Source organism: Capra hircus, chromosome 3 (genome assembly GCF_001704415.2).
Source record: "Capra hircus breed San Clemente chromosome 3, ASM170441v1, whole genome shotgun sequence".
Taxonomy (NCBI): Eukaryota; Metazoa; Chordata; class Mammalia; order Artiodactyla; family Bovidae; genus Capra; species Capra hircus.
Genome location: NC_030810.1, coordinates 2421282 through 2436452, shown reverse-complemented (window position 1 = coordinate 2436452; position 15171 = coordinate 2421282). Strand labels below are relative to the sequence as shown.

Below are 15171 nucleotides of genomic sequence, written 5' to 3'. Positions count from 1 at the left end.
GGCATCAGACGCTGAGGGGGTGCCGGGAGGGGCTGCGCAAGGTAACTCGGTGTCTGCGCTCCGGAGGATGGAGGTAAGCAGAGAAATTGCCCGTGCTGAGCGCCCGGGAGGCCCCCGAGCTGGGCCTGGCGTGGAGGAAGGGCCCTGAGGCCGGGCGTGCAGCAGGCGATGTGGGCCTCGTCAGCGCTGGGTGAGCCTGCACCCCGAGCGCACCTCGGGCCGGAGGCTGTGCGCCAGGCCGGAGCTGTCTGCCTGTGCTACCCATGCTGGTGGGATGGTCCCTGTTCCTACCACGCCTCAGCCAGTGGCCACATGAGAACGTGGCGAATCACACGTGGCCTGGAGAAGCCACAGCCGGTCCCCGCTTTTAACTGGCACTGTCCAGGGGAGGGACGGGGGCAGGGGTCGTTGGGGAGTTTGGGATGGACGCATACACACCGCTGGGTTTAAAATGGGGAACTCACAGACCTGTTGAGCAGCACGTGGAACTCCGCTCCGTGTGGTGTAGCGGCCTGGACGGGAGGCGGGTTTGAGGGAGCACGGGTATGTGTGTATGAGTGGCTGGGTCCCTCCATTGCCCACCTGAAACGGTCACCGCACTGTTTGTTAACAATGAAAGTGAGATTTTCACTATGAAAGTGAAAGCCTCAGTTGCTCAGTCGAGTCCAACTCTGCAACCCTATGGACTGCAGCCCGCCAGGCTCCTCTGTCCATGGGATTTTTCTAAGCAAGAACACTGGAGTAGGTCGCCATTCCCTTCTCCAGGGGAATCTCCCTGACCCACGGATTAAATCTGAGTCTCCTGCATTGCAGGCAGATGTTTTAGTGTCTGAGCCACCAGGGAAGTATTGTTTGTTAATTGGCTATACTCCAATACAAAATAAAAAGTGAAAAGAGCAAAAAAAAAAAGTGAAAAAACCACAACTTCCAGTGTCAGTGTGAACGGCCACAGCTCTGGGCCTGGGGAGGGCTTCCTGGCAAACCTACAGGAGTGTAAGGCGACCCCAGGGAGACCCAGGAACAGGGAGTGGGGCAGGGAGGGGCCCACACGACGCTGGGAAGGACAGACAGGCCAGCTGGGAAGTAAGGGAGAGAGCAAGGGCGAATGTTGAGAACGATAAAACCAAATGTCTCCACCAGAGCAACCAACACCTGAGGGGGGACTCCCCTGCTGATACTGATACTGGGGGCTCTGTCGGCCCTCCTAAAACCGGGGGTGGAAGCTAAAGACCCAGCTGGATGGTGCCTGGACCTGGGAGGTCAGCTCTGTAGCAGGGCCCCCTCATTTCACAGCGAACCCTGAGCACTCTGTCACTCGGAAAGTAACACCTTTACACTGCTGTTGCTATGCAAATCTTATAGCAAATTTGTGTGTGTGTGTGTGAGTCGCTCAATCATGTCTGACTCTTTGTGACCCCATGCACTGTAGCCTGCCAGGCTCCTCTGTCCATGGGATTCTCCAGGAAAGAATTCTGGAGTGGGTTGCCGTGCCCTCCTCCAGGGGATCTTCCTGACCCAGGGATTGAACCTGGGTCTCCTGCATTGCAGGCAGAATCTTTATCATTTGAGCCACCAGGAAAGCCTTAATTTTTTTTTCTAAACATAACCACCCATTAGATGGGGCACGTTTTTAAAAAAAAAAAAACGCTGCTGATAGGAATCCACTGCCCAGCAGGGCCAGCTCTGTGCTCCATCACACCCTGAGCACCCAAAGGGCAGACACGTCAGGGAGCTGGCAGCCTGCTCTTGGGATATCAACAGAAGGTGTGTCTGAGGCTCTGGCTTCCACGCCCCGGCTCTGTGAGTGGACTCGGCCTCTCCAGCCATAGCCTGGCGTGGGCGGGCTTGGGAGCAGGCCTTCTGGGGGACAGGTCGCCCGCCCCACCCAGGGAGCCCAGGACGGCCCGATGCGGCCCGCTCACCTGTGACGAGGGGCGTCTGTGCAGGCGGCTGCTCCAGGAGGACCACGTGCTGCAGCAGGGAGCCAGGGGCCGCCCCTGTGTCACGCTCCAGGGGCGCCGTGCCCAGGTAGGGGGCGAGGTGGGCGCCGGGGAAGAGGGAGACGCGCTGCTGCAGGGCGGGGAGGGCCAGTCTCTCGGCCTCCTGCTGGCCGGCTGCCCCCTGGACAGACAGGCACAGCCGGGCGCCCGGGTCAGGGGCCTGGTGGGGGCTGCCCCGCACCACCGCCTCGCAGACCCCAGGGGCGCCCACTTACCGTGGAGGGGCCGGTGGCGGGCAGCCCCAGCGTGATGTTGGGCAGGGATGGTGAGGTGTAGAGGGGCAGCGGGCCCACCGAGCCCTCTCGCGCCACGAGTCTGTGCGCCAGGCTGGTCTGCGGACAGAGCACATGGGCGTCACTCAGGCTGCACGGCCGGCCTGTGGCCCTACGCCTGGGCCACAGGGAGCGACGAGAGAAACCCTCCAGGGCAGGCTGAGGTCCCCGGGACAGAGACGTGTGAACAAGGACAGCTCGGAGGCAGACACGGCATCGCAAAGCCATCAACTGATTCGCGACCTGTCCCTCTCTTGTTTGCTCTTGTTCAATCCACACGACACCGTAAAACTGTCAGAATAAACCTAGGATAATATACTTAAAAATGCAGTCTTAGGGTCAGGAATGTCTTTCCAAACATAATGGGAGAGGTAGGAGCCAGAGAGGGAAACGCAGATAATAGAAAAATGCCTTCACGTAAAAGGCAAATAACAGTGCTGACAAAGTTGGCGACTGCAGTACAGACAAAGGCCATGTGTAAAGAGCAAGCAAATCAAACAACAATGAGTGAGAAGCAACAAAGAAGAGTCAGGGTGGAGAAGAAACTCATTTGAAAAAAAAAATCAGCAGTAATCTAAAGAAAAAAGATCTAAAAAAAAAACATTAAAAAACCTATGCAGTTGGCAAAGATATTTTAGAATGCCAACAGCATCTTGACCCAGAGAAACATAACCGCACTGCTGGGGGGACCATAATCAGCCTGCTCCTTCCACAGGACAGTTTGGCCATCCATGTCAAAAGTCTTAAAACCAGATCTAGCCTTGATCTTAAACCCCACTCCACTCGCAGGACGTGCTCTTGGGAGAGGAAGCTGGACACAGACGGACTTGACTACGGCAGCGTTCACAGGGCCCTACAGCCAGCCAGAGGGTAAATCCAGGAGGTGTGTCACACACAAGGACACAGTCATCCACGGGGACGCTCAGGTCGGAAAAGTCCTGTGGATGACTTGCAGCCTTATTCGCCATGTGTGCTTAGGTGCCGGTCTCCGAGGACTGGAATCATGGCCGCATTCCACGTCGTTCCGCCTCTAGCATGCAGGCTCCTGGCAGAAAGGACACTGTTGCATTTGCACTGCCCCTCTCAGTAGGAGAGAAGGACACTGAGGATGGACTTATAACCGGGTTTCTCCCAGCTCTTCTCACAACGGATTATGTAGTTAAGGCTGAGAAACACTTTGCCTGCTTTAAGATTTCACTGGCACGGTTAGAAGGAATATGAGCTGAAAGTTACTGTGAACAAGGGCGGGACTGCAGCCCCGGGCGGTAAGTGCCCCTCGGTCCATCTGAGGACGGAGTGATGATCACCTCAGGTTGTGTGTGCTGGAGTCCCGTGCTGGGCAGCAGTCCCTGGGTGGCTTCCTGGTGTCACACGCCCGGTGTCAGTGGAAACTCACACACACCTGTGCTCCGAGGGCACCGTAGGAAGGGCCGCTCGGGAGGGAGGTTAGAGCGTCTCTCCTAGTGAAGGCTGCATCACTTTACTCTGTTCACATAGTAAATGGCACAGTAATGACTCAAGGGCGACTTTGAAAGTAGCTTTTTCTGGTTTTAAAAAAATCAGCAAGCTCTGATTTAGAGAAAGTGACTGAGCTTGCCAAGGAAAGCATGATTCCACTGTATTATCATTGTCCAGGAATAAAACAAGCAAACACTGAATGCTTGAAAGTTGCCATTTCCTCTTTATAACCAAGGCTTTTTTTCAAAAAACAAACAAACCAAACCTACTTTACTTTTAGAAGTCAAGCAGCCTTCGTCTGATGTGCTGACTGGTCCACGTTTCTGCTGCTGGCCGTCTACATCTGCCCTGTGGCATGCCCCTCAGCTGCCCAGGAAGGCCAGGGCCAAGGCGGGACCCCCACTGACGTCCCCAGATCCCACCTGGCTTTCAGCATCGCATGAAGCTCCCTCCCTGGGGAGAGGCTGTCCAGGGTTGGGGAGCCCTGCTCCCTACTGTGTAAGGACGATGCTGAGCATCCCTCAGTCCAGCAGGGAAAGGGGCTGCAGAACTGGGCCAGTGGCCCCCCTCCCGCGTGAGGACCCCTGGCCGCCTTTGGACGAGAGGAGGAAGGAGTGGCCAGCTCTGGCCTCGAGATTACAGAGGCACTCAGGGAACTGCCCAGGCCTAACTCAACTGAAACCCACGAAGGACATCCAACTGTGACCACGTTTTCAAGGGCTAGCCCTGTGATCACAGTAAATATCTAACATAAAACACACGAACTGCAATCTTTGTTTCTTGCAAATCCTTTGACATCTTCTGTTAATTTCCAGTAGCTTAATTTACATGAAAATGCAATTTGTAAAAATTAACATGCAACTTAAACTGGCATCCACTCAAATAAGGCATCTCTACAGTAGAAACCATTAGGTGACTACCCACTGAAATAAAACCAGGATCTGTGAGCACAACTGACAAGCCACACGCAGCCTTTACAGCTCATTCTGGGAAGCAATTTCTAGGGCAAGTTCTAAGGCTGATAACAGATAGATCTCAGTTATGACCTCAGCCTCACAGAGAAGGATTGTTAAAACTCTTAATCTAAACAAGCCTTTAAACAGGGAGGCTGAAATGCACAGGTAATAAAGACGTACAAGGAAAAGAACAAAGGGGGATTAACAAGCAAGAGGCAGCAGTATAAAATGAACTCAGTTTCTAAAAATCTGCTTTTCATCTCAAGTGTCTAAAACCTGAAAATGGAGTGGACACGTGGGCCTGTGTACTCCAACCAAAACCTGTCAGCCCTCTGGAGGGGTAGGACTCATTTCTAAACATTTAAGGAAGAGAGCAAAGTACTGTGTTTGACAAATGGCAGACATCCTCCTGTAAGTTGAAAGGAACTTAAAAAAAAAACACCTCACAAGAACCTCACAGTCAGGAGGACCATCCAAGCAGGAAGCACACGGCACAGCCGGCTCAGTCCTGGGAAGCGTGGCATGCAGCTGGCTCCCCCTCCGGCCAGCACCCGCCCTCCCCAGTCGAGTGGAAACTGGCCCTGTGCGGGGGGCCGCACGGCTGGCACAAGGTGGGAGCTCCAGACACTTGTGGCATGAGCTGGGGGAGCAAAGTGAATAAGGAAGAAAGAGAAAGCATGGAGTGAAGGTTCTGGAACATCGCCCTGACCCAGGTCTGGTCAAGGGTGCGGCCTGCAGCCAGCCCTGAGGCCCCCCACCTGGCTGGAGCAGCCCCAGGAGGGCTGTCCAGGAGCCGTCTCTCAACCTGCAGCACAGCTGGGGTCTGCTCGGCAGAGTTGAGGGGCACCGCCCCCCATGGCCTGAGGCTCGGAAGTCCTGAGATGCCTCGGAGACTCTGCCCCGATGGTCAAGATGGAAGGGCGGCTGGACATCGCCCTGCGGACCAGCGCGCCGCGCACTGACCTCGGCCGGGATGCTGGGGACGGTGGGCGCGATCCCGTTCTCGGTGCTCACGTTCCCGGAGCTGTTGTTGGGCGAGCTGGGCGCGGAGCCTGGGGCACTGCTGCACGCCGAGTCTAGGAGGGAGAGACACTCGTGAGCCTGACCCAGGTCCTAGCGAGGACCCCGAGGTATGAGCTGGGCTGGCTTCCCGCTGTGGTGGCCCTCTGTTCTGAGCTGGCCGACGGTGGAAAGGACAGGACCACAGTCCCCACCCAGGGGCCATGGAGCTAATTCCCTGCTCCCGGCTGTGCTGTCGACTCGAGACCTTCACAAACCTGTGACCCCAGACGTGCCCCTGAAACCTTCTGAGCTGAACACACACTGTCAATTTTACTCTTCTTTTGTAAATGATCGTAAACACCAGAAAAGCAAGCCCTGAACAATCGTTAATATTGCAACAACAAGAGATGAGAAAGCACAGAGGCCAGACGCCTGTGAACAGGGGAAGGTCAAGTGCGCTGTGCTCACGTACACAGCCTCCTCTGTCAACGTCTGCTTTGAGCCAATCCTCGAGTTTTTCAGACATCCTGGGAAAAGCTCAGCTGTTGGCCTCTGTGACTGACCAGGTTATCTGACAATGCGTCCCAGACAGTCTCCGAGCAGTTGTGATGGCCTGTGTGGCCCCATCTCAGCCACCGTGGCCGGGGCTGAGGATGGAGCGTGTCCCACCCCGGTCCTCCCACCCTCACTGCCAAAGGAGCCACTACTGCTGCGTGTGCAAACACGTGACGGGAAGCCCCTGTGACTCTCTATGAAACAGGAGGGTGTGTCTTGCGTTTTTGAGTTCTTGTCTGGCTGGATGGTGTCCAACACTGGCACCTCCAGGTACAGCCTCTCAGAGGGAACCAGCCTGAGCTGTCTGCCTTTCCCTCCAGAGTGCCTGCTTCCCTGATAGCTCAGTTAGTAAAGAATCTGCCTGCAATGCAGGAGACCTCAGTTCAGTTCCTGAGTCAGGAGATCCTCTGGAGAAGGGCTAGGCTACCCACTCCAGTATTCTTGGGCTTCCCTCGTGGCTCAGCTGGTAAAAAATCTGCCTGCAATGTGGGAGACCTGGGTTCGCTCCATGGGTTGGGAAGATCCCCTGGAGAAGGGAAAGGCTACCCACTCCAGTATTCTGGCCTGGAGAATTCTATGGACTGTATAGTCCATGGGGTCGCAAAGAGTTGGACACGACTGAGTGACTTTCACTTCACTGCCTGCCCCAAGCACACTGACCACGGGACCTCTGATGACTTAACATTCTACCCCGACCTAGACTTGCAGGCATGCGGAGGGGAAGCCTGGTCCATCTCCTGAAACTGGATCCCAAAGGGGCTCAACAGGCATCTTCCAGGGCAAATCTTCTCCACGCCCCCCTCCCTGCCACTGAGGCCCGGCCCAGGAGCGCAAGCCCACAGAGCTGCCAGTGGGGCCCAGAGGACTCTGAGACTTGGTTCCAGCTGAAGTCGGGGCAACAGTGAGGAGACTGGGGGTGCCATGCGGATGGATGGCAGTGCCCACTCTCGCAGGCCCAGCTATCATGAAGAAGGAAACCCGATCCCAAGGCCACATGCATGACACCCTCCACCCAGGGGACCATGAGCACTCGAGTCCTCGCCACCGAGCAGCCGTCCCCCTGGGAACACCCTGGCAGCAAGTGCCTCTGTCCACTCGAGGTCCCCCGGGACCCCCTCATCTACCCCGTGCACTGATGGTGAACCCAGGCCCTGGTTCCCCACCCACCGGATCCAGAGCCTGGCCTCCACCAGGTTAAGTCACGTTCACACGTACCTCCCTGAACAGGGGCAGCTGGGAAGGCCACCTGGGCTGGTCACCCCCCAACACCCACCACAGGCATCCCCCTGCCTGGGCACCCTCCCTGCTGTCAGCCTTCCCCGGGCTGCACAGAGCCTCCCCTCTGGCCCTGCTTTAAACAGGCCCGCCCAGCACTGTCGACAGGTAAACCCTTCAGAGTGTGTGGGAAACCAGGACAACTTTTGGGGGCAATAAAAATTATATGTAATCTCGCCAACGTTTCACCCATCTTCAGCGCAACAGTGTTTGGACTACTTTCTCACTCTACTTCAAGGAATCCGGTCTAAGAAAGAACACATAATCACCACGGTATCATTTGCATCAACACAGCAGAATATCATTAAAGGCGCAAGAGTGTTGTGACTAATACTGAGTGGGAAAGGAGCCGAGTGTACACAGGGTGCATGCCAGACCTGCACAGAGAGGACCAGAAGGACAAACACCCAGAGGCTGACGGCATTTCTCTGGGCAGGTCAGGGGGCGGCTGCTTCTCCTGTCTGCTCGCCCTGCCAGGCGCAGCCCTGATGAGGGACCAGGCACACACGGTGTAACGTGGCCACGCCCCCGACCCGTCTCATGAGCATGAGGGCCGCCACTGGCCGTGTCCTCACCTCCGTCCCTCCTGGCCTCCCTGTACAGGCCAGAGGAGCCACGTCTGGGATGCCGCGGCCCTCTCCTCCCCAGGACCCCAGGAGAGGGGACCCCAACCTGTCCAGAGCTCCTTATTTTCCCGTCTTCTGGAAAGCCAGCTCTGCTCAGAGCATTCCGCAAGCCCCCAGCCTCCTGGGGCTGTGCTGGACCGGAAACCCACCCCCATCTCCGTTCAGCCTGTGCCCATCCATCGAGCTCCCCCTGGCCCACGGGGCCCCCACCGCCCGCCTTTCCTGCTTCCCGCATGGCGCCCTCTCTGGGCGATGCTGCCCAGCACCCAGCAGGTGCCGCAGGCCGTGTGTTCCCAGCCCCAGTGTGGCGCCCTGGTCTCTGGAGTCAGAGAGGAAGCTGCTGGGAGGGGAGGACGTGGCTCAGCATTGCAGTGCCCAGCCTGGTCCTGACCTCACAGGCTGAGGGCGTGAAGGCCAGAGCCAGTCCCAGGACAGAAGTGGCCAGGCCTGACCGGTGGGGCCGCTGCCCCCCGAAGAGACTAGGCCTCGGTGCCGGGGGGACACGCGCCCTGCCTCTTGCAAGGCCCAAGTCTGCACGGAACCCGCGGTGAGGGCGGCCTGGTCTCTCTATCAGAACCACCGGGCCCCAGGCCCTCGGCCTCAGACCCGACTTCTGGCAGGCTCCACCCCGGCCGCAGGGCAGGGCTGAGGGCGCTCAGAGCTGAGGCCCCTCCCACGGCGCCCAGGAGCCTCTCCTTCTTGGGGGGCGGCCCTGAGAGCCGCGGGTCTCCATCAAACCCTGTCCTTGGTGCTCTCGGGCCCTCCCCGCCTGTTTCCAGGCCACCTGGGCAACCCCTCTGTGCTGTGATTCTAGGAACAGGGGCTGTGCGCCCTCTGCACGAGGGGTGCGCCCTCCGGAGGCGGGGTGCCCCTTGAGAGTGGCGCGTGCCCTCCTGACCGCACAGGCCCAGGAAGCAGGGTGCATCCTCGGGACCACCAGGAAGGGCCTCGGCCCGGTGGGTGTGCTTCCGCGCGTCGGCCACTAGGTGGGGGCCGAGAGCAGCGCGCGGATCCGGGCGCGGAGACTCCCAAGCTCCCGCCTCCTTCCCAGGAAGACTCTGCCGTTTAGTGGGCAGGGGCAGGTAAGAGACCTGGGCTCACCACCAGCAGGGCGGGAGCTGTTAAACACCCCAGCTCCAGAGAACCCTCCACTTAGAATCCCTGACCGTCTTCCGGGATGTCTGGGGGCCTGACTGCTCTCAGCTGCCCTGCGGGTCCAGCCTGGGGGCTGGACACGCTGCCCAGGAACAGGGCTCCGGCGCCTCTGGGGGCCACCTGGGGCCCTCGGACTCAGTCCTGGGGGCTGGCACCGCCCTCGGGACTCGGAGGGCGGGTGTGGATGCGGAGAGATGCAGGTTTCCCTGCAAAAGGGAGAGCGTGCAGGCTGGCCTCTCTGAGATCGGCAGGCAGGAGGTGGGGTTCACACTCAAAGTACCTGTGACATCCAAGGGGCGCTTTTTCAGAGCCGTGACCACTGGCCCATCTTTCCTGCGCAGCAGGGGGCTGCTCCGTCTCTCAGCCACTTTCTGCTTTAGCCTGGAGCGCAATTTCAGGTTGGGTTCAGAAGCTGCAGGAAAAGGAGACGTCATTACCGGCAGGCAGACACAACTGGGGTCAAGGTGACTGGGGGCGGTTTTCCATGACTTCTACGTTATACATGTCCTCGCTCACCTGCAAGTCAAAGATCCCCCCACGTGTGACAGCCCAGGCCGGCTGCCCACTCGGATCCCGGCCACTGAGAGGTGCTAAGGCCAACCCACCTGAGGAGAGGGTCAGCCACCTGCCTGCAGGTGACCCCCCAGCACAGGTGTTCGGGTTGCTCTTGGTAACAGCCCCGCTTGTGTGAATGGAGCCCTTTGCAAACCCTCAGCGGTCTGGCCTCTGCACCCAGAGCGCAGACCGCACCCTGGACCCGTCCAGTCTCAGTCAGCATGGCTGCCTTGGGAAGGGGGCAGCGTCACTCAGCGGGGCCCTCCCTGTGGCCTCTGGACACCCGAGTCAGCCCCCCGGGAGCCCGTAGCAGCAGTGAGCTCACCGCCAGACCCCTGCCTTTGGAGTCGTTATGAGTTCATTCAAGCTTCTGCTACTTGTGGATCCGCAAACTGGCGAGTTTCTTTTACCTCTTGTTTTTGTTTGCAATCAGCAGCTGACTTTAGTCCTTCTGGAACAGGAAGTTTACCGCTCTCTAGAGCAACAAGCAACGGGGTCAGACTTCCCCTCAGAGCTGGAAGTAAGCTGGCTGGGGCTGTAAGAATGAGGCCGCGCGTGCGTCTCACGGCCACTGCGACTCCATCCTCTGGGGAGCCTGGGGGCAGGGCCGGGGGTGCCGGCAGTGGGGTGACCCTGGGAGGTGCTGGGAGGTAAAGGCGGGTCCTGGGAGGAGGGAGGAGCAGCCCGCCTGAAGGGTGCTTCCCAGAGAAATGAAGTGTCAGGTGCGAGCAAGGTGGCAGCCTCGCCAGATGCGAAGCCTGCTCCGGAGACCCCGCTCCCAGGGCAGACGCCCTCTGCTCTGCAGTGTTTGTCTGGATGGCCAGGTTCCCCAGCAGGATGTTCGTGTCCAAAGAGGAAAAGGACCCAGTAACGGAACAGCCATCCCTGCCAGCGAGAGGACCCGCTTCTGTGTTTTTAAATATTTAATGCTGCTTTTACATTTTTGAGAAGTGGAGCTTCACATTTCACTTATTTCTATTTCTACGCTGAGCTTCTTACTTTACCGTTATTTGAAAAGAAAAAAAAAGCCCAGCTCCCCCGTGAGATTAACAGGCACAATCCTTCTCCCCGCAAGATGCCAGCTGAGCCTGCACGAGGTTGCTACAGCCACATGTCCGTCCTGGGGAGGAGTCTGCCTGAGACCCAGGAAGGACAGCACGGTCCCCGCCCCAGCGTGGGGGGCCCTGTCGGCGGCCTGGTCCTGACGGGGGTGTCCCGGGAGGTCTCAGAGCTTCGGGGCCCAAGGGTCAGCCTTGTGAGCAGGGTCAGGCTCCAGTCATTTGCAGGGTAAGACAAGGGCCTGAAAGCCCCGAAGGAAGGTGACGCTGGACCTAGCCACACTATCCATCACTCAGGATAAAGGCACCTGCCAGCAGGCAAGGGCTCCAGAGAGTCACGTTCCACACATAGCTTCTCAGAAAGCTCGGAGGAGCTGCACAACCAAGGTGGAGGAGGAGACGAGACCCAGGAGCAGGTGGAGTCCAGGGAAGAGGCCCGGGAGGCCGTGAAGGGCAGTCAGGGCTGGGAGCAGAGCCTCTGGACCGCCTGCCCCAGAGGATAGCCTCCTCCGTCTGCCAAATCGTGCGGCTGAATTAAAACCAGGGACAGGGAGATACCCAGGGCAGAGCTGATATTTTATAATAACTACAAATGGAATACAACTTTAAACAATTGTCCACTTGAAAGCTGTATAATACTGTACATCAATTATACCTCAATTTTAAAAACACAGGCAGACAGAAAACTAAGCAAATGAAAGAAACCATCAACTTCAGGATAAAGGGAAGTCACACAGGAACGAGGACGCAGTCAAGGTCACGGGCGGTTTACGTGCCCTTTCTGTGCAATGTCATCATGACACAGGGCCGGCCGGGCTGGGGCCAGCTGCTCCTGGAGGGAGCCTGCCTTGTGGGGCTCTGTGACTTATGGACAGTTACTTACTCTGATAACAATAAAAAGAGAACTCTAGAAAGACAAGGGCTTCCCTGGTGGCTCAGTTGGTAGAGAATCCGCCTGCAACGCGGGAGACCTGGGTTTGATCCCTGGATTGGGAAGATCCCCTGGAGAAGGGAAAGGCTACCCACTCCAGTGTTCTGGCCTGGAGAATCCCATGGACTGTATAGTCCCTGGGGTCGCAAAGAGTCAGACACAACTGAGCGACTTTTCTTCTTTTCTAGAAAGACAGAGGACAGGCTGGAATACAATTCTTTGTAGCATACGTGACAGACGCAGGAGGGATATTAACATATAAAGCAACGAGAAAAAAAAAGCCGGCCGAGAGAAAAGCATATGGGGGAGCTGCCACTAAACGCCGACATTAGGGACTGTCCCTGAGTGCCCACCGTGGCAGCAGATACTGGGCACAGGGGGGTGCACAAGGAAGACACTGCCTGGCCAGCACGCACGCCACCAGGCTCAGGGGCATGGGCCACACTGGGCCCCGGGAACGAGGCCCAGCGGTTCTGCAATGCGGTGCTCAGCTTACTCCCGAGCAGGGACGATGGGACGTAACAGACATGCATGTCCCTGACGGGGACGGAACTGCTCTTTGAAAAGGCAGAGAGGTCATGGCTTCGGCACCCATCAGGCTGGCTGGGGTGACCCGTGGAGGCATCGCGTGAGTGAAGGGGGACGAGGGCCTCTCACGAGCGGAGGGTGCGGCACAGCAAGCTGGGCTTTGTAGGCTCTGCACACGCTTTCTAGCTCAGGAGTCGATCCTGCAGAGTGACTATAGGCCCCCATATTTGAGGGCGGAACTAAAAGCTAGAAAACAGTTACCACTGCTACGATAATTGTAAACTGAGATAATACAGGAAAGGTGTTGACCATAAGCGTTGAAATGGAGTGGCACCCCAGGCAACTGAGAAGCGGAGCGACAGCGGAAGTGCAAAGCAGAAGTTTTCTTGACAAAGAGACAGTCTACGCGCATCACCCGCACATAGACACACACCCCACACGCCGGCATAGACCCCGTCTGCGCTGTAGGCTCCAAACCAGACACAGGAGCTGTTTCCGGAGGTCACACGCAGGATGCACGCGTCTGACTTATGTGTTAACTTGTCGGAATTCAGACTTGAGTTGAAGAAAGTAGGGAAAACCGCTAGACCATTCAGGTATGACCTAAATCAAATCCCTTATGATTATACAGTGGAAGTGACAAATAGATTCAAGGGGTTAGATCTGATAGACAGAGTCCCTGAAGAACTATGGATGGAGGTTTGTGACACTGTACAGGAGACAGGGATCAAGACCATCCCCAAGAAAAAGAAATGCAAAAAAGCAAAATGGCTGTCTGGGGAGGCCTTACAAATAGCTGAGAAAAGAGAAGACGCAAAAGGCAAAGGAGAAAAGGAAAGATATACCCATGAAATGCAGAGTTCCAAAGAAGAGCAAAGAGAGATAAGAAAGCCTTCCTCAGTGATCAATGCAAAGAAATAGAGAAAAACGATAAAATGGGAAAGAATAGAGATCTCTTCAAGAAAATTAGAGATACCAAGGGAACATTTCATGCAAAATGGACACAGTAAAGAACAGAAACGGTATGGCCCTAACAGAAGCAGAAGATATTAAGAAGAGGTGGCAAGAATACATGGAAGAACTGTACAAAAAAGATCTTCACTACCCAGATATCCACGATGGTGTGATCACTCACCTAGAGCCAGACATCCTGGAATGAGAAGTCAAGTGGGCCTTAGAAAGCATCACTACGAGCAAAGCTAGTGGAGGTGATGGAATTCCAGTTGAGCTGTTTCAAATCCTAAAAGATAATGCTGTGAAAGTGTTGCACTCAATATGCCAGCAAATTGGGAAAACTCAGCAGTGGCCACAGGACTGGAAAAGGTGAGTGTTCATTCCAATCCCAAAGAAAGGCAATGCCAAAGAATGCTTAAACTACCGCAAAATTGCACTCATCTCACACGCTAGTGAAGTAATCCTCAAAATTCTCCAAGCCAGGCTTCAGCAATATGTGAACCGTGAACTTCCAGATGTTCAAGTTGGATTTAGAAAAGGCAGAGGAACCAGAGATCAAATTGCCAGCATCCACTGGAGCATTGAAAAGCAAGAGTTCCAGAAAAACATCTACATCTGCTTTATTGACTATGCCAAAGCCTTTGACTGTGTGGATCACAATAAACTGTGGAAAATTTGGAAAGAGATGGGAATACCAGACCACCTGACCTGTCTCCTGAGAAATCTGTATGCAGGTCAGGAAGCAACAGTTAGAACTGGACATGGAACAACAGACTGGTTCCAAATTGGGAAAAGGAGTACATCAAGGCTGTATATTGTCACCCTGCTTATTTAACTTATATGCAGAGTACATCATGAGAAATGCTGGGCTGGATGAAGTACAAGCTGGAATCAACACTGCCAGGAGAAATATCAATAACCTCAGATATGCAGATGACACCACCCTTATGGCAGAAAGTGAAGAACTAAAGAGCCTCTTGATGAAAGCGGAGAGTGAAAAAGTTGGCTTAAAGCGAAACATTCAGAAAACGAAGATCATGGCATCTGGTCCCATCACTTCATGGCAAATAGATGAGGAAACAATGGAAACAGTGAGAGACTTTATTTTCTTGGGCTCCAAAATCACTGCAGATGGTGATTGCAGCCATGAAATTAAAAGACACTTGCTCCTTGGGAAAAAAGTTATGACCAACCTAGACAGCATATTAAAAAGCAGAGACATTACTTTGCCACCAAAGGTCCATGTAGTCAAAGCTATGGTTTTTCCAGTGGTCATGTATGGATGTGAGAGTTGAACTATAAAGAAAGCTGAGTGCCAGAGAATTGATACTTTTGAACTGTGGTGTTGGAGAAGATTCTTGAGAGTCCCTTGGACTGCAAGGAGATCCAACCAGTCCATCCTAAAGGAAATCAACCCTGAATAGTCATTGGAAGGATTGATGCTGACGCTGAAGCTCCAATATTTTGGCCACCTGATGGAAAGAACTGACTCCTTGGAAAAAGACCCTGATGCTGGGAAAGATTGAAGTCAGAAGGAGAAGGGGACGACAGAGGATGAGATGGTTGGATGGCATCTCTGATTCGATGGACATGAGTTTGAGCAAGCTCCGGGATTTGGTGATGGACAGGGAGGCCTGGTGTGCTGCAATTCATGGGGTTGCAAAGAGTCGGACACAACTGAGCGACTGCACTGAACTAATGCATTCCTTTCATGATTTTTTAATTAAAAAAAAAAAAAAAAGCAGCACTCTACATGGTGTTTAAGACAGGTATTTACACCAATCATTTCGATAGCATATCTCAGGTGGCTGCCAAGCTCAGGTATGAACAGGGCGCATCCGGACAA

At 55.4% G+C, this 15171-nt stretch overlaps 1 protein-coding gene across 3 annotated transcripts in view; it reads right to left on the bottom strand.

Moving 5' to 3' along the window:
* HDAC4 (histone deacetylase 4) overlaps positions 1-15171 on the bottom strand; it is a 293330-nt gene that overhangs the window by 59712 nt on the left and 218447 nt on the right. For all 3 annotated transcript variants that reach the window (XM_018040130.1, XM_018040141.1, XM_018040136.1), the window contains exons 8-11: positions 9580-9711; positions 5650-5762; positions 2216-2332; positions 1923-2121 (exon numbers count right to left, since the gene is read on the bottom strand). In XM_018040130.1, coding sequence (XP_017895619.1) covers positions 1923-2121; positions 2216-2332; positions 5650-5762; positions 9580-9711 — 561 coding nt within the window. The remainder of the gene's footprint in view (positions 1-1922; positions 2122-2215; positions 2333-5649; positions 5763-9579; positions 9712-15171) is intronic.